This window comes from Schistocerca nitens, chromosome 2 (genome assembly GCF_023898315.1).
Source record: "Schistocerca nitens isolate TAMUIC-IGC-003100 chromosome 2, iqSchNite1.1, whole genome shotgun sequence".
NCBI lineage: Eukaryota > Metazoa > Arthropoda > Insecta > Orthoptera > Acrididae > Schistocerca > Schistocerca nitens.
This window is the reverse complement of record NC_064615.1, coordinates 688,694,967-688,713,347: the sequence shown is the minus strand read 5'-3', so window position 1 is coordinate 688,713,347 and position 18,381 is coordinate 688,694,967. Positions and strand designations below refer to the sequence as shown.

Below are 18,381 nucleotides of genomic sequence, written 5' to 3'. Positions count from 1 at the left end.
AACCCAGTCTTACTCCCGTCTAAAATAATGCCTTCCTTTCAGGTACCTTGAGTCTGTATGACTGCAGTCAAGTTTCTGTGTAAGTTGTAAATAACTGTGTGGTCCCCGAATGCTTTCTTGACTGCAGAAAGCAGTTCTGACACACAAAATGAGCGTTAATGCTCTTCTTGTCGGAGATTCATGATAGCCAATCAGCTTGCAGATCTAAATTTCGCTGTCCCGTGTATTTTACTTTGCACCAGTTATAAGGCTAATACCTTTCAAAGCAATTTATTAAATTAATAATTTTAGAAAAAATTAGAAAATCCACAAACATAAAAAACCTGTTCACATAACTGAATTATTGGTGTGTGTTTCACGTTTCACCAGTACCATAAACTGGTGAATTACATGTTACAAATTTCCCCAGAGTATATGACTCACTCACACTATCTAGATACAAATGCCCACACTACCATATACTCAGCTAATACAATGCAAAGGTTCACATTTCACATTACCTCACATTCATCCCTTCATTCACACTAATAATCAAATGTATGAGATTATCATTAGTTAACATAAAATATATCAGCAGAAAATAAAAACTGTTTACGAAAAATACATGTTTTGACAGCTGAAAGTTATTTTGTCTATAAAATAGTGAAACCTCTTGGCCAGAACCTTAACTACTGGCATGTGGATGGATCATAGGAAGGCACATTTATCATTAAGGATCCATGACTCACCACCTGTTTAAGACTATTTACTATTGTCAGATTTCAAAGGACTTATACCATATCAGGAATATGTAAATTAAGTTAGACGATAGATAAGCTGTGAAAATCTGTTAAGAAGAAGAATATTACTTAATAATACTGAGGAACAGCTGGTAATGATATTAAGAAATTATTTTTCGAGTTTTAAGCTGTTCATGAGGTAAAGTTACAATTGCATGTGGGTGATAGACATCAGTAATTGTCCCATATGATGTTTCAACTAAACTTTGATTATGTACGGGGAAGTTTTCAGAATGGTAATAACCAGAGCGAAAATTGTATTGCAAAAGTAATTATGAAAGTGGGTGTGGTCTGAAGCTGTTAAGATTAAAATGCTTGTCTGACATTAAAATTGTTCATCAAAGTTATTGAATATAAACTATGAACACTCTATTGCCCATTTGAATTACAACTGAAAAAATGGGGGTATTTAAATCTACCTGCATGGGCGTTCTTCTCCCTCAACTGTATATTTTCCAGTTGCTTGAGATCACTATTGTTCATGAAGTATAGGATGAGTGGTTGTGGGTTCTTGTAGTTTTACCTTTCTGAAATATTTGTATAGCCAACCAACAAATTTGACGAATAACATCCCCAAAATCAAGAAGTCCAGCCTCCAACTCCAATAACGAACTACTTGGAACACAGTGATAAATGAGACAACAAAGATTAATCAATACAATGAAGTAATTTTTTCAAAAACAGATAATGAACTGAGCCAAAATAGTTCCAAAATTGAGACACTTTAAATAACATTTTTTTAGTAGCAGATAAGTTAAGGTTTGAACATGTCTGTTGTAGGCAATCTACAATTTATGAGAAAATCATTCTGGAATAAATTTGTTAAATTCAGTTACCCTACAGTTGCAAAAGAATATTTAATATCAATTCGCTTGTAAACAAATGTTGATAAGTTATGATGAAATCAACTATAGAATAAATTAATTGTTGTTCAGCTAGATTTTGAAATATATTTAGTTACTTGTGTAATGGATCATTTCACATTACTTCTTACTCAGATAGATATAAACATGCTACAGTCAAGGCACTTCACAGAAATGGAGACTATACATTAGTGTAGTACCACAAATACTTCTCATTGCAGCAAGAATTTAAAAAATCGATCAAGGATAGAATTTATGAGCACTTACATCAGAAAAACATTGACAGATGACATAAGAATAAATAAATCAGAAAATACAGAATCGTAATATTTTGTAATTTGGCTATGGATTTTAATTCCTGAAGTATGATATCTTCAGGTAAAAGTTAAAGTAGAGGAGATGACACAGCATATTCACACTTTTCATCTGAAATGAATGACAGAAATCATAATGTATCAGTTCCATATCAATCACATAACAGTACATGGATTATCATTAAACACTGATAAGATTCAGTACATACCAGTCAGTCCTTCTCATAGAATTCCAGTAATTATAAAAATAGTTCCTTCAAAGAATGAAATGGAAGAAGTATAAAGTGCTAAGTTTTTAGGACTAGAGATTGACCAGAGTCTTAACTGGAAAACCCAATGAGAAGAACTATTGTAGTACCTAAGTTTGCAGCATGTAAAATAATAACATAAATAAAGAAACTAATTTATTCTGCATGTTTCCCCTCAGTAATGTGCTAAAAATCAATTATGTAGAAAATCAATTTATAAGGATGATATTTTCAGAAACCAAAAGCATAATTGTGGTATATATACAATACAATAATTTAACATTATATATATATATCAAATTATTTTATTGTATTGTTCATGAAAAAATGTATGTTTTTGATTAATTTCCAGGTGCCATAGATCGCTCTCTATGGTTTCAATGGAATACAGCTAATGTAATATATATAATTTAATGTTTAAAGTACATAACAGTAAAAGTATAACTAAAGTTTTTCTTTTTGTGTCTTCTTCCTCCATAGTCATTTGATGAAATGAGTGTGAAAACATAATTTTCCGTCATTTAGTCTCATAGTCTTTTTACCATCATAGTGATAGAAGCCACAGGTAAGAGGCTCAGTGTCATTTATACATGTACGGAAAATTTTTCATGCTTTTCAAGGTGAAGAAAAAACTGTCTACTACACAAAGTTGTTTTTAATCAAATAATACTATTGTTACATGATTCAATTACATATATTGTAAATTACTGAGCACTTTTCCTTCATGCAGTAAATATACATTCTCATTGTTTATTCTTTTCTGTGTAGGTAAGATTCAATATTCTATATATTTCTGCTCTTGCTTTTATGAAACATGTAACAGAAACTAAGAATCAGAAACTCTTGTAATCTGACAATTCTCATCCAAGTTTACAGATTTTGAAACCTCTTTCTAATTATTTTTCATAATTTTGTTTAGGCACTATTTATTGCATTTTTGGCAGATTACAGTTGTTGATAAATTTAGATTTTTGTAAATCGTGTTGTCTCCCTGATAACAAAGTAACGAGGAATGTGAATTACCAGCAATAATAACAGCACAGGGAAATCGGAGGATTCTATTGTCACATGTAACTAATTTGTAATGGTGTAACAGCTGTGACAGAGTGATTATCTTGAAACATCAGTGAGTGTAAATGCATGCCATTAAAAGTGGTAACATAAAAGTCGCAAAATAAAATATTTTTAATTTCTTAATTACTTTAAAACAGTTCAGTCCCAGTCGCAAACGTTTTATGTCTGTTACTGATTTCGTCATCCTATAGCGAGACACAACGAAAATTATGTGGTTTCATTATGTACTTGTATTGGTTGTAAGAGGAAATTTTTATTCTGAAATGTGAATGAAACTTCACTGAATGAATGAATGAATGAATGAATGAAAATACATTCCATTAAAAGTGGCAACATAAAATTGCCAAGATAAAATATTTTTATTTTTATAATTATCTTAAAAAACTCATTCCCAGTCGCAAATTTTTCGCAGCTATGACTCATTTCGGCGTTTATGACATCATCAGATAGCTGATGAGGACTTAACTGCCAAGACTGGCCATACCTGTAAAAATTGGCAACTGGAACTCAAAATAAAATTGTTTTATAATAATTGACAATTGTTAATGCTCCAGAATCATATGCATATTTTAACTAAACTGACACAGATCTGTTTCAGAATTTGGTTTCTTCAAGCGTTCTGTGGAAATATATGGTCTAGTTAAAGAGAAATGAGTAACTTCATACCACACGGTATCGTATGGTGTATATTTATAAACATGCGAAGATAAACACAAGTGCTGCTCATCTGTGATATTATTTTGCGTATTTTAATAGGGGTCAAACTACGTTGCGGGTACTTGAATGGAAACTATCATCAGGTGGTGTGCACTGGAGGGCGCTTCAACACAATATCGGAAGAGAAAGGCAAGTACAGTGATAGTGCTTTCACTTTAGTGCGTTTATCTTGACGATCGCGTCCTTACAAGTCTAGTGCGGTGATCTTGGTGGCGTGGGTGGTGAGGCGTGTTGTGAGCCTGGCGGCGACAGCTCCTGTGCAGGTGGCGGAGATGGCGTTGACGGCGGAGATGGCGCTGGCGGCGGGGACGACGAACCCGGGCTTGACGGATGTGGCGTCGGGGGCGGCGTCTTGTCAGGTGTCGGGGGCGGCGGTGGCGTCTTGCCGGGTGAAGGCAGCGGCGTCTCTGGCCGTGACGCAGTGGCTGACTTGTGAGACGGGTCCGGCGACTGGGACCTCGATCTTTGGGCAGGCCGTTGTCGCTGCTCCTGCATGACCTGGGCTATGGTGTTCACCGCGTCGGGGAAGGCCTCTGCGATGGCGGCGTGATGCGGCGTCACGAAAGCGTCTGCCATGACGGCCAGCCGGCAGCTCGTCCCGTCTTTCTCCAGCAGCAGTGATAGCGACAGGCCTGCCAACATCGACACTGTGTTGTACTGTGATAGGTAGGCTAAAAGTGACTTCGGGTATATGTCAAGGGAGTGTTACACGACCGTTACTGTTCGAAATAATTGGTGGCGCAGATACAAGCAGACTATGTAAGGCTAAAGGAAATGCAGTGAAAGTACAGAAACGAAGAGCTGAAATAGACTTACCATTTATTTACAATGAAAAATAGAATGAAAAGTACATTTGTACCAGATGCTGAATGTGACCCCCCTGCACCACCAATACACAGCTGTGCATGTCTAAGCATATTCAAATACACCCAGCGCGAAGTTCGGATATTGATGGTCGAAACTTCGTGGCTGATGCTGTCTTTCAGTTCCTGTACTCTAGTAGTAGTAGTATTAGTAGTAGTAGCAGCAGCTTTACTCAGCCGTAGTTCTCTTTTTACAAGTATATAGGACATGCCAAAGTATTTACAAACTTAGATCAATTTAAAATAAGCTAATTCGTATACACATATATTTACAGACTTCTAGTTAGAGACAATCATAAGATTTACTCCTGGTATACAATACTTTTTTTACAAATTACTTATAAAATAATGCAGTGCCAGACTGTTCACTCATATCTATCAGTCACTGCACAAGCTATACACATATTGTTTCATCACACACACACACACACACACACACACACACATATACACACACACACACACACACACACACACACACACACACACACACACAGAGAGAGAGAGAGGTGATCTCTGCGCCATTTTCTGTACCACAACTTCCCATTTACTATCCTGAAAAACTGAGTCAGCATCCCTCCATAATGAGAGAGATGTTGAGCTCAGAAAGAGGAAGAGATGTTAGTATTGTGCTATGCATAGCTCGGGGGTAAGTATTTCTAGAAAGGTAAAAAGAAGGAAAAAAAAAACAAAGTGAAGGTGTTATGTGGAATGTTGGATGTTTTATAATCATTACTATTATTATTTACTTGTATAAATTTTTTTTTATCAAACCCCTACCATGTTTTAGCTAAGTAATCCTTCAATGTATAAAATGTCTTGCATAACAGGTACTTTTTATCTGAAGTGTATTTTTGCAATTTCTTTAATCTCTCTGCATAATTTACTGTACAGTTTTATTCCTTGGTAGGAAATGCTGTTTTGAGTGTTATGTTTATTTTTTCTTGGTAATGCTATTTTTGATGTGTACAGTTGAATGGTAAATGTATTCACACAGAGCAGCTAAAATCACCAGTGCTTTGAAGAGATCTTTACAATGAGCTCGATCAGTGTTTTTGGTTATTATTTTTGTGGCTATTTTCTGGAGTTTGGAAATTGTGTTCATATTTTGTGCAGTTGTTGCCCCAAAAAGAATGCCATAGCTAAGAATTGAGTGTACATATGAATAATATGTAACTAAAAGACACTCCATGTTACACAGTTGATAGGATTCTAAGGGCATAACATGCTGATGACCTTCGGTTTGCAAGTACCTTTGTGTGTTCACACCACTTCAACTGAGAATCAATATTCATTCCTAGAAATTTTGCATTTGCTACACAGTGTAGAGAGGTGCCATCTACATTTAATTTAACATTGTCATTTTTCCTCTTCAAACTGAAATTCATGGCATTAGTTTTCTTTATGTTCAATGTCACTTTATTGCTTATTGACCAATCATAAACTTCCTTGTAAGTTTCATTTACTTTCTTGGCAAAGAGTTATATTGTTTTCTCAGTGACAATAATATTGCCGTCATCAGCGAACAGAATTTTATCACCATGAGTAACACTTCTGGGAAAGTCATTGATGTATATCAGGAACAGTATTGGTCCTAACATGCTACCTTGCCGAACCCCTATATTAATTTATTTTGGTTCTGGTAAGTCATTCACTAAATGTTTAGATCTATTTGAAGTATGTGTTATCTCTACTCTTTGTATCCTCTCTATTAGGTATGATCGAAACCAGTAATTAGCTACTTCTCTTATTCCTAATGCTTCTAATTTATTTAATAGAATCTTGTGGTCGACTTTATCAAACGCCTTAGAAAGATCCAAAAATATGCCTGTGACACACACATCTTTGTCAAGAGCATCAAGTACAGCTTTTGTGAATTCTACTAGGCTGTCGAAACAAGGCCCCGGGAGTAGACAACATTCCATTAGAACTACTGATGGCCTTGGGAGAGCCAGTCATGACAAAACTCTACCATCTGGTGAGCAAGATGTATGAGACAGGCGAAATACCCTCAGACTTCAAGAAGAATATAATAATTCCAATCCCAAAGAAAGCAGGTGTTGACAGATGTGAAAATTACCGAACTATCAGTTTAATAAGTCACAGCTGCAAAATACTAACGCGAATTCTTTACAGACGAATGGAAAAACTGGTAGAAGCGGACCCCGGGGAACATCAGTTTGGATTCCGTAGAAATGTTGGAACACGTGAGGCAATACTAACCTTACGACTTATCTTAGAAGAAAGATTAAGAAAAGGCAAACCTACGTTTCTAGCATTTGTAGACTTAGAGAAAGCTTTTGACAATGTTGACTGGAATACTCTCTTTCAAATTCTGAAGGTGGAAGGGGTAAAATATAGGGAGCGAAAGGCTATTTACAATTTGTATAGAAACCAACAACAGTTATAAGAGTTGAGGGGCAAGAAAGGGAAGCAGTGCTTGGGAAGAGAGTGAGACAGGGTTGTAGCCTTTCCCCAATGTTATTCAATCTTTATATTGAGCAAGCAGTGAAGGAAACAAAAGAAAAATTCGGAATAGGTATTAAAATCCGTGGAGAAGAACTTTGAGGTTGGCCGATGACATTGTAATTCTGCCAGGGACAGCAAAGGACTTGTTAGAGCAGTTGAACGGAATTGATAGTGTCTTGAAAGGAGGATATAAGATGATCAACAAAAGCAAAACGAGGATAATGGAATGCAGTCGAATTAAATCGGGTGATGCTGAGGGGATTAGATTAGGAAATGAGACACTTAAAGTAGTAAAGGAGTTTTGCTATTTAGGGAGTAAAATAACTGATGATGGTCGAAGTAGAGAGGATATCAAATGTAGACTGGCAATGGCAAGGAAAGCGTTTCTCAAGAAGAGAAATTTGTTAACATCGAGTATAGATTTAAGTGTCAGGAAGTCATTTCTGAAAGTATTTGTATGGAGTGTAGCCATGTATGGAAGTGAAACATAGACGATAAATAGTTTGGACAAGAAGAGAATAGAAGCTTTCGAAATGTGGTGCTACAGAAGAATGTTGAAGATAAGGTGGGTAGATCACGTAACTAATGAGGAGGTATTGAATAGGATTGGGGAGAAGAGAAGTTTGTGGCACAACTTGACTAGAAGAAGGGATCGGTTGGTAGGACATGTTTTGAGGCATCAAGGGATCACAAATTTAGCATTGGAGGGCAGCGTGGAGGGTAAAAATCGTAGAGGGAGACCAAGAGATGAATACACTAAGCAGATTCAGAAGGATGTAGGTTGCAGTAGGTACTGGGAGATGAAGAAGCTTGCACAGGATAGAGTAGCATGGAGAGCTGCATCAAACCAGTCTCAGGACTGAAGACCACAACAACAACAACAACAACTAGGCTGGCTCCGTATTTTTGCCATTTCGGAAACCAAACTGCGTGTGGGTTTCAAGACGTTGCTGTTCAAGTACCCCCACAGGAAAAAATCATTATGTTGTTAGATCCGGCGAACTTGGTGGCCATGTCTGCTGACGTTTCATTTTTCAGTGAAGACATTACTGACGTGTGGCATGTTGCCCAATCTTGCTGGAGGAAGCAGTGTTGTCTTTCATATTCAATGAGCTGAGCATAAAATGTATCAAAAATTTCCATATATGCAACCTTGTTGAAGGCAGTGACAAAAAATATCGGTCCAATAATGAGTGTTCCTGTTACGCCGCACCAAATGCCGATTTTATCATGGAGTGGTTGCTGACACACAATGTTAGGGTTCTCACATTACCAGAAAAATGAAACCATGCTTCATCACTCATTGTGTCACGCAAAGGGTGTAACAACCCATTGTTGATGATATTCAAAAGCCACATGCAGTGGTCTTTACATTTCTGATTGTCATCCTCCCATAACTGATGAACAATCGTCATAGGATATGTTTGCAAATTAAGGCTTTTCAATATCCGCTAGCAACTGTTACTTATAAGCGCTGTTGGACCAATTTGCGTGTAGATTCTTTGGGCTCTGAATAATTCTTCGGCGAATGTCTCCAATAACTTCCGGTGTGAGAACTGAATGAGTTTTTTGTCGTTTTGGATTTTGCACAGATCCGTAGGTGCACCAATTTTTTTTTTTACAGACTCTTTATTGCTGCCTTTCCTGGTAGTCATCTATACGGATACTTGACCCCGAAAATTTCGCAAATTTCCTTAATCGAACCTGTTTCCACCTACGCTTCCACAATTTCAATTCTTTCTTCTGTCGAGAAAGTCATTTTGCAGACTACAAAGAGAAACGTCTAACTTCACTGATTCAGTTCTGACAGAAGAATGCTAACAAACGATTATTGCACAAAACTGTCCACTGCTGTAGCTGTTTATTTCAGAAGTCGAAATACTGCATTCACTTTCAAAGAGGAGGCGGGTAATTTTTAACTGCACCACGCTGTATATAAACTGATAGGAGGTTATCGACTACGGTCAGTCGTCCGATTAGCAGGGAGTGTGCTGTGCCGGACGGGACCTAGAGGGAGCGCGCGTCGCGTGAGGTAACAAAATTTCAGCAGCTGCGAGTCGACAGGCGGTAGGCGTGAGTACATGGAGGAGAAAGGTGGATTCCGTACACAGTGTTCTAGTCGGAATCATGTGCTGTGTGCACGTCCGCCCAGAACTATTTTTCCGGGAATTGTTTGTACTTCGTCCTGTTTGCGTTGCGCCAGGGATAGACAGAGTGAAGTCGGGTGTTTGGCCACAAATGGCCAGAGCCAGCTGCGGGAAATGATCGTGAGAGTCGCTTAATAAATGTTTCATGCTTTGAACGGAGTGATACCATTTCATCTCTTTGTGTGCTCGCCCGTCGGTTTGGTTGTCTGTCAATTACCTTGTTCGGAGCGTGCTTTCCAAACTTCTATGAACTAATGAACTTGCTTTATTTTGTTATAGAAGCTGTGGGGTCAAGGTGCTTTGTAAGATCAGTTTTGGACGTGAATGTGGTGGCGTACTTGCTGGAGTATCATATCCTTGTTGAACACGCACGTCGCCCATTGCTCTGCCGATGGCAGAATGTTTATCCAATGGCCGCTCATTATGTCCACCGCTTGCAATGGTTGATGGTGCAGTGAACAATAAGCTGTGTATATTTGTTGTAATAAGACGATGCATCCTGTCTAAGAATTCTCGGCAAGTGTAGAATATGATTACTGCAATGTTTATTTCCTAGAAACAGTTGGTTCAGCAAGAGGGATTTTGTCGCCAAGATTGTCTGACTAATTGTTCAGTACTAAGTCCGTCATTAACTAATATATATATATATATATATATATATATATATATATATATATATATATATATACACATTTTGTCATTTCACTTAGTTGATTTTAATTAGCTAGTGCCCTTGGTCTGAGCACCTGTTTAAAAATTTTGCTGCCACCAAACGAGCCGGCCGCTGTGGCCGGCGGTTCTAGGCGCTTCAGTCAGGAACCGCGCTGCTGCTACGTTCGCAGGTTCGAATCCTGCGTCGGGCATGGATGTGTGTGATGTCCTTAGGTTAGTTAGGTTTAAGCAGTTCTAAGTCTAGGGGACTGATCATCTCAGATGTTAAGTCCCATAGTGCTCAGTCATTTGAACCAGCAAACGGGCTGTCAGATTCCCGTAACTAGTGGTTAAGGCCTACGCGCTCTGTTATCTTGGTTAGATGTAACTCTTTAAAAATTGTCTTTTGAATTAGTTCAATTACGCGAGCTTTTGCCCTTCCTATGGACTTAAGGTTACTGTTTCTTTTAAAAAGGAGTTATTTTCAATTGTTAATCTATGTGGGCTTGAGCAGTTGTTTACTTATTTTGCTACTACTAAATCCCTAGTTTCAGCTGCCACAGTGCCCTAATTAGTTGCTAAGGACTTCGTCCACTGTTCTATAGATCTAAGTTTATTGTGTTTAAAATAGTCATTTTCCTATTTGCCAATTTTAGAGGGCTAGGGCCCTTAGCTTTCTTTTAATAGCACCAAATCTGGTTGTTGTTTCTTGCTAAACCTCCCTAATTAACTGCGGCGGACACGGTCCGTGATTTTATTGATCAAAAGTTACGGCTTTAAAGTCTGCCTTTTAAATTTGTTAATTCATGTGAGCAAGCGTTCTTAACTGTCTTTCAAATGTTATCTTTAATGGGCTAGTGCTCTTATCTCGAGTACCCATTTGTATTTTTCTAGCTCAACGTGCCGTTTGTGTTTACTGAATCTTCAGTCTGATTAGTTGCGGCGAAGTATGTCCACTGTTTCATTGATTAATAGTTAATGCTTAAAAACTGTCTATTCGTTGTTAAATTATGTGTCTCGATACTTTTGCCTGCCATTCTGAGGTAGTGCTCGATGTTATGTATAATTTCAAAACTGTTTGCTGTCAAATTTAATTTATTCAGCACAGTATAACACAGCAGTGTTAATCGTGATTCTAAGGTGTGTTTAAACCTCGCTGATTTAAGAAGTTTAGAGCCTACTTCGAGGCAGTTTCCTAGTTCCACCTGCTCTGTAGTTGTAACTATTATAGTTATTTAAAAGGATTGTTTGCTAGACATAAACTTTTCATGTGTATTGCCTCTGTATGTGCTATTAGAATTTTTGGTTGTTTTGATAAAAATAGTTGATGTCCTTTTTAGGTTGTGATAATAAAGTTTTGGAAATCTAATAGCTTACTGCGTTCCACTCAAGGCTCTTGAATCCAAGGTAGCCTAAACCTGTCTCGCTATACCTTCATAAATGACCAACTGGATAATGTCCGATACTCCATAAGCTGTTTGCGAATGATCTTGTATGTGGGGAGAAGTTGCAACGCTAGAAAATTGTAGTGAAATGCAGGAAGGTCTGCACAGAATCGACGTACGGTGCAGGGATTTACAGTTGACCCTCAACATGAACATATTGCGCCCAAATAAGCAAAAAGACCCGTTTTTCTTAGATACAATGAGTACAAGCAGTCATAACATTAAAACATCTGGGGGTACGCGTGTGGAGAACATGACTTTACTCGTAGCAATAATAGACCCCAGAATGAGAACATCCGAAGAATCCTTACGAAGTGTCGTCCATTTCCAAAGAAGCTAGCTTACAAAACCGTCGTTCAATCGATACTTGAACATTGCTGGACAGTCTGGTACCCCTACCACATAGGACTGATGGAGGAAATAAGGACGATGGAAAGAAGAAAAGCATGTTTCGTAACAGTGTTCTTTATTAGACGTGCAAGTGTCACAGAGATGCTCATCCAGCTTCTGTGATATACGCTACAAGAGAGGCGTTCTCAATCACGTTACTGCAAAAATTTCGATTGCTTAAGTTACTAGAAGGCTGAACCGACAAATTAGTTCCTCCTATGTATATCACGTGAAAAGACTATGATGGTTGAGGATGGGGATGCGTGTGAGTGTTTCTAGCTCTGACAGTTTGATGCTCTCAGGTAGTACTCGCATAATTGTTTACACCAGAGGCGAATTTTCGCTGAAAGTTACTGTCTTACAGTTACTTGGAGCACTTTCCGTGCGTTTCTGAGAGTCCTGCGAGAGCAAATGTGGAAAGCGTTTATACACACCAGTGTGAGAGTGTCTATGAGAGTTGAGAGATCACGCCCCGCGAGATTTTTCTGTCGTAGCTATTTGCATGAAGAAAGACGTTGCGATGAAGGAGTGTCGGGCTGCGGCTGCACTTTTTAATATTTTGAGTGGCAAAGAAAAAATGTAAACGACGTCGTTCATGTTGGATAACAGAGCGGATTAGGCAGCGTGTTGACTTTGGAGCATGGAAGAATCTGATTGTTGAGCTTTTGGCGGAAAGTCCCATAACAATATCGAAATTTTACAAGAATGATAATGATGGAGGTGGAAGAAATACTTTTTATAATTGGACCCAGCACTGCCAATCTAGATAATATTTACTGTTAAAGACAGCTAATGACACTAATATTTCTAGCACCAGCAACCTTTATTCTCTTTAATATTTAATACAGTAACAATTGCATTGATATAGTACACCAGATTTCATCTTGGGACCCACATACGCTCGAAAGCCAAATAGGGCGGATATCTGATAAAACAAGCGTTTCCTGACGTACATTTATTTGAATGTTTTTACTTGTATTGACTTAAGGGTCCCTCGTAATTTCGTTAAGGTCTGTTACTCAACTTCCAATGTAATAATATACTCACTAAATACCAGTTCATAAAAAATGATTGATACCGGCACAGCTGTATTACTTTAAATGGAAAGTCATTTTTCCGAGTTCCAAAATGATTACTTTCAAACATACTTCACTTGCTTTTCTACGTTAATTAATCTATGTTATAAAACTACTTTGCCTGTTTCCTTGTCTCATTTTCTGTATTCAGTAACTATACATCAGATATCGCTGGATTTTTATTGTATGTACTAATTAAATGTAGAAATTCACTTTGAGTTCACAACCTGGTAGCTTACTTCATTACTCTTTTTGACAACACGCTGCTGACATTCACTTCACAGAGTGTATCCATCGCGATGGTAGTCCCAGCAGTCTCGACAAAATGGCTCTGAGCACTACGCGACTTTAACTTCTGAGGTTATCAGTCCCCTAGAACTTAGAACTAATTAAACCTAACTAACCTAAGGACATCATCACACACATCCATGCCCGAGGCAGGATTCGAACCTACGACCGTACCGGTCGCTCGGTTCCAGACTGCAGCGCCTAGAACCGCACGGTCACTCCGGCCAGCGAGTCTCGACAATGCCGTTACACATTTCGAGAGCTGATTGTTGCGATGCTAATATCCCCCAGCGGGTAACCCGCTTGTCTCTTATACACATTTTCGTAATAAAGTGGGATCAAGTCTCTTCAGTAAAATTTTTTATTTTATTTTATTAGCTGCGTATAATGTGCCTCTGATGTTTTTATATGTGCTTTGCTTTGTTTAGGTCTAGAACTTCTGAAATAGGCAAATTGTTCGTGCTGTTCGTGTGGGAGGTGAACCGGACGATTTCTTCGCTCACAAACATGCCACGGCTACAAATTATGGCTCAAACACACACTTCAGTGGGTACTTTTATTTAATGTGTGCATGAGTACGGTGAAATATAGTTCCAATATGTTGTAGTGTAAAAACTGAATTACGGCACAAATCCGGGACGCAATATGGCCGCTCAGCGCTCCCTCAGTACTCTCAGCTCTCCCGATAATGCCTGTGTAGTTTTTCCTTGTCTGAGAGCTACGGCGACCAACTCTCGAGAGATGGGGTTGCCCCCTACACTGGGGGGGGGGGGTGTCTAAACTGGTATCTGTCTAACGGAGGTAGAAGAAAACTTGCAGTGTAGTTTAGTAGGGCGCGCTGTGTTGTGGGAAACATGCCACTTGTTTAGTCTGTCAATATGCCCCAACATGTCTCCAAGTTTCAAATGGTTCAAATGGCTCTGAGCACTATGGGACTTAACATCTATGGTCATCAGTCCCCTAGAACTTAGAACTACTTAAACCTAACTAACCTAAGGACATCACACAACACCCAGCCATCACGAGGTAGAGAAAATCCCTGACCCCGCCGGGAATCGAACCCGGGAACCCGGGCGTGGGAAGCGAGAACGCTACCGCACGACCACGAGATGCGGGCCGTCTCCAAGTTTCGATCGTGTGAGAACCGTCACTTTAAGGCAGGAAACTGGCCAGTAAGATACGCTGCCCGACGAATTACAGCGACATCACTCAAACCTTCAACCACTACCGTGAAACTCAAAGCACTTAGAATCTCCAGCTTAGTGGTCCCTCACTGTTAACAACACCTGCTGAATACCGCAGTCTACAAATAACAGCTTGTAAGCATCCGGACAAGAATGCAACAGAACTTCTGTTCTGGAAGCAACCTGAACGGCTATGTCCATCTAGATAGTAAGAATCGTCTCCATTCGGTCCATTTGTCGTCTAGGCGACCACTGCGAATATCAGTAGAAGCTGCTCCTCTCCCCCCGCCCCCCACCCCCTCGGTATCGTTGTCGCGAAGAAGATAGTGAAGGGAACACTTGGAATAGAAACTGTAGTATAGGATTTATCTGATGATCACTGTAGAGGAATGTGGCAACGGTCAGGTATCAAACGCATGTCTCGGCCATGCAGTGCTACGGATTCGGCACAGGTCAACCATATTTTAGGCAGGTAACATATATGGAGGTCGGAGGTCTCTCATCTCTGTCGAGTGTAATTTGAAGGAGTATTGGGACAGGATCCTCCGGCCTACTGTCTAGCCCTGAAGTCAACATTTCGGAGATAGGGTCGTCTTTGTATACGATAATCCGCGAAAACGTCGCACCTGCTCGTGAACACCTACAGTGGGAGGACAAAAATATGGAAACAATGCGAGAAACGTGTGCGTGGACATAAACGCAGACCTTCCGGTTTGTTTCTGTCAGGAACAACGTGTTCCACGACCGTATTAACGAGATCCAAGATAAGGGGAATGGCAGCATCGGACGTAAATTTTTAGTCTATTTATTACAGATCAATTTCGGCTAATGTGCAGCTATCTTCAGTGAAATTCAGCCATCGTGACATGAATATAACTGCACTGAAGGTAGCTGCACAATAGCTGAAATCGATCTGCAATAAAGATTTATGACCGATACTGCCCTTCCTCCTGTTGGATAAACGCAGACGCTAGCCAGGCCTACAGGTGGCTGTTCTATAAGGGGTAATCAAATGAAAATCGAACACCTGCCACAAAGGGACAATGGAATGCTTCCATTCGACACCAGTCATCACACACGTTAAAGCATTTATCCCACTGGAACACGATAGGATCAATTCGTGTTCCGTAAAACGCTGTCGGCTGCTGGCAGATCCGCGACGGCACCAACCCTTGGACTTCCTCGTTCGACTAAAACCGACGTCCATGCATGTCTTTCTTCAGAGCATCGAAGTTGTGAAAATGACACTGCGAGCAATCCAGGCTATACGCAGGGTGTTGCAGTGTTTCTCAACTAAATCGCTGCAGCGTAGCCTACGGCCGATAGCATTCCTGGGCACTTTGACTACATGGCACATCGCACTTTCTGCAAAGTGTCTTCATAGCGCTGCGTATTGCTCGTGGTTCCAAGCTCGAGGAACTCGACGAGCAGATAGCCCCTGCATTATCACCTCCCCCCCCCCCCCCCTCACCACTGCCAACTGGACCGAGGCTACGCATCATTGATTTGGTTGAGAAACACTGCAACATCCTCTGTACAGCGCGTATCTTTCACCGTGTGATTTTCACGTCTTTGACGACCTGAAGAAAGACATAAGTGGATATCGGTTTCAGTCAGACAAGGAAGTGCAAGAGTGGATCCGTCAGAGGCCGACACGTTCTGCGAAAGAGGAATACACCGTCTCGTCTCCCAGAACGGTAAGTCTTAACGCGTTTAGTCAATAGTTTTGAATGGTCACGTTCTAGCGGGTGTTCGGTTTTCATTTGACTACCCATCATATCTAAACACGAACGGCACATGTTCAGTGATCCCCACACATTGTAAGTATTGTTATCAGAATAGCGTTCTGTGTAGTTATGAGTGCATTATGTCGGAGTTAAGTGACCTCAGACGTGGGAAAAAAATGGTTCAAATGGCTCTGAGCACTATGGGACTTAACTACTGTGGTCATCAGTCCCCTAGAACTTAGAACCACTTAAACCTAACTAACCTAAGGACAGCACACACATCCATGCCCGAGGCAGGATTCGAACCTGCGACCGTAGCAGTCGCGCGGTTCCGGACTGCGCGCCTAGAACCGCTAGACCACCGCGGCCGGCAGACGTGGGAAAAATGTTGCTATTTGTATATTGGCTCCAGAATGAGATTTCCACTCTGCAGCGGAGTGTGCGCTGATATGAAACTTCCTGGCAGATTAAAACTGTGTGCCCGACCGAGACTCGCAGGAGAGCTTCTGTAAAGTTTGGAAGGTAGGAGACGAGGTACTGGCAGAAGTAAAGCTGTAAGTACCGGGCGTGAGTCGTGCTTCGGTAGCTCAGATGGTAGAGCACTTGCCCGCGAAAGGCAAAGGTCCCGAGTTCGAGTCTCGGTCGGGCACACAGTTTTAATCTGCCAGGAAGTTTTGTATATTGGCTGCTTCCGCAACCAAGGCAGCCAAAATGTTTAGTATTTCAAGAGGCCCCATATCTAAGATTTACACCTCATACAGGGAAAGTGAAACAACTTCATCCTCTAAATCACAACGCGAACGAAAGTATATGTTGAGTGCTCATGACGGGCCATCGCTGAAAACAACTGTGACAAAAAATAAGAGGACTGCAAGTGTAAAAGTCACTGCAGAACTGAATGTTGGACTCGCGAACTCTGTCAGCACCAAAACAACATGAAGGGAGCTCCATCAGCAAGGAACTGAAAGGCGATCTGGAATTCCTGAAAACCATTCATCAGTGATGCAAATGCCCGTAAGAGGAAAACGTGCTGCTAAAGTCATAAAACCTGAACTATGGAGCAATGGAATACCGTCATTTGGTCGGATTTTACAATTTCTGTCCGAGCGTACGCCCCAAGAGTGAAACATGGCAGGGTTCTGGTGATGATTTGCGCAGCCATACCGTTTTATTCCTTGGGCTCCATTGTTACTGTACAATGTCGTATTACTGCCATGTATTATGTCATAGTTTTGGGTGATCGGATCCATCGCATGACACAATATTTATTCCCAAATGGTGATTCTGTGTTCCAAGACGACAGGTCCCCTGTTCGCCCAGCTCGCATTGCCCAGTACTGGTTTTCTGAGCACGAGGATGCATTATTGCATCTTCCCTGGCCACCACAGTCGCCACATCTCAATGTTTCTGAGCCTTTGCGGTCTAACTTGGAAAGAAGGGTGCTTGGTCGCCTACCCACCTACATCATCATTATCTGCACTTGCCACTATTTTGCAGGAAGAACGCTATAACGTTCCATCGAAAACCGTACAGGACCTGCATTCATCTATTCCAAGCCATCTGGAAGCAAAAATGCCAACAGGTTTCCTGCTCCTTATTAGCTTGGTATGTATTGTGTTTTTTGGCGTTTCCATATTTTTGTCCATCCCCTGTACAGCCAGTGGCAAGAATGAAATGAATGGAATGTGCTACTATATTTAACGATCCCGGCTCTCTGGATCACCTTAGGAAGACCGCTGTCAAATGGTGGAACAGGCTTGAGCAGCATGTCACCTTGTGGGTACATGCCAATGAGGATCCAGGCACGTTACAGTAACCAGCCTGGATTAACACGGTATTAAATGTTGCCCAGGAGTGTATTTTCACATGTGTGCCCTTTCGAGAAGACGGCCTTTACTCACAGACATCCAGCTGGTGCAAAACAGATATACGGTATTGCAGTGTCTGTGTTTTGTTGTGCACTGATAACGTAAGGAACGAGGAGGTTCTGCACAGGATCGGAGAAGAAAGGAATATGTGGAAAACACTGATAAGGAGAAGGGACAGGATGATAGGACATCTGTTAAGACTTCAGGGAATGAGTTCCATGGTACTAGAGGGAGCTGTAGAGGGCAAAAACTGTAGAGGAAGACAGAGATTGGAATAC

The 18,381-nt window shown here is 40.5% G+C and overlaps 1 protein-coding gene across 3 annotated transcripts in view; it reads right to left on the bottom strand.

The window, feature by feature from the left end:
• Positions 1 to 1,427: 1,427 nt before the first annotated feature.
• LOC126236842 (uncharacterized) overlaps positions 1,428 to 18,381 on the bottom strand; it is a 138,020-nt gene continuing 121,066 nt past the window's right edge. For all 3 annotated transcript variants that reach the window (XM_049946446.1, XM_049946447.1, XM_049946448.1), the window contains exon 9: positions 1,428 to 4,627. In XM_049946446.1, the coding sequence (XP_049802403.1) occupies positions 4,188 to 4,627 (440 nt within the window). In that variant the 3' untranslated portion in view covers positions 1,428 to 4,187. The remainder of the gene's footprint in view (positions 4,628 to 18,381) is intronic.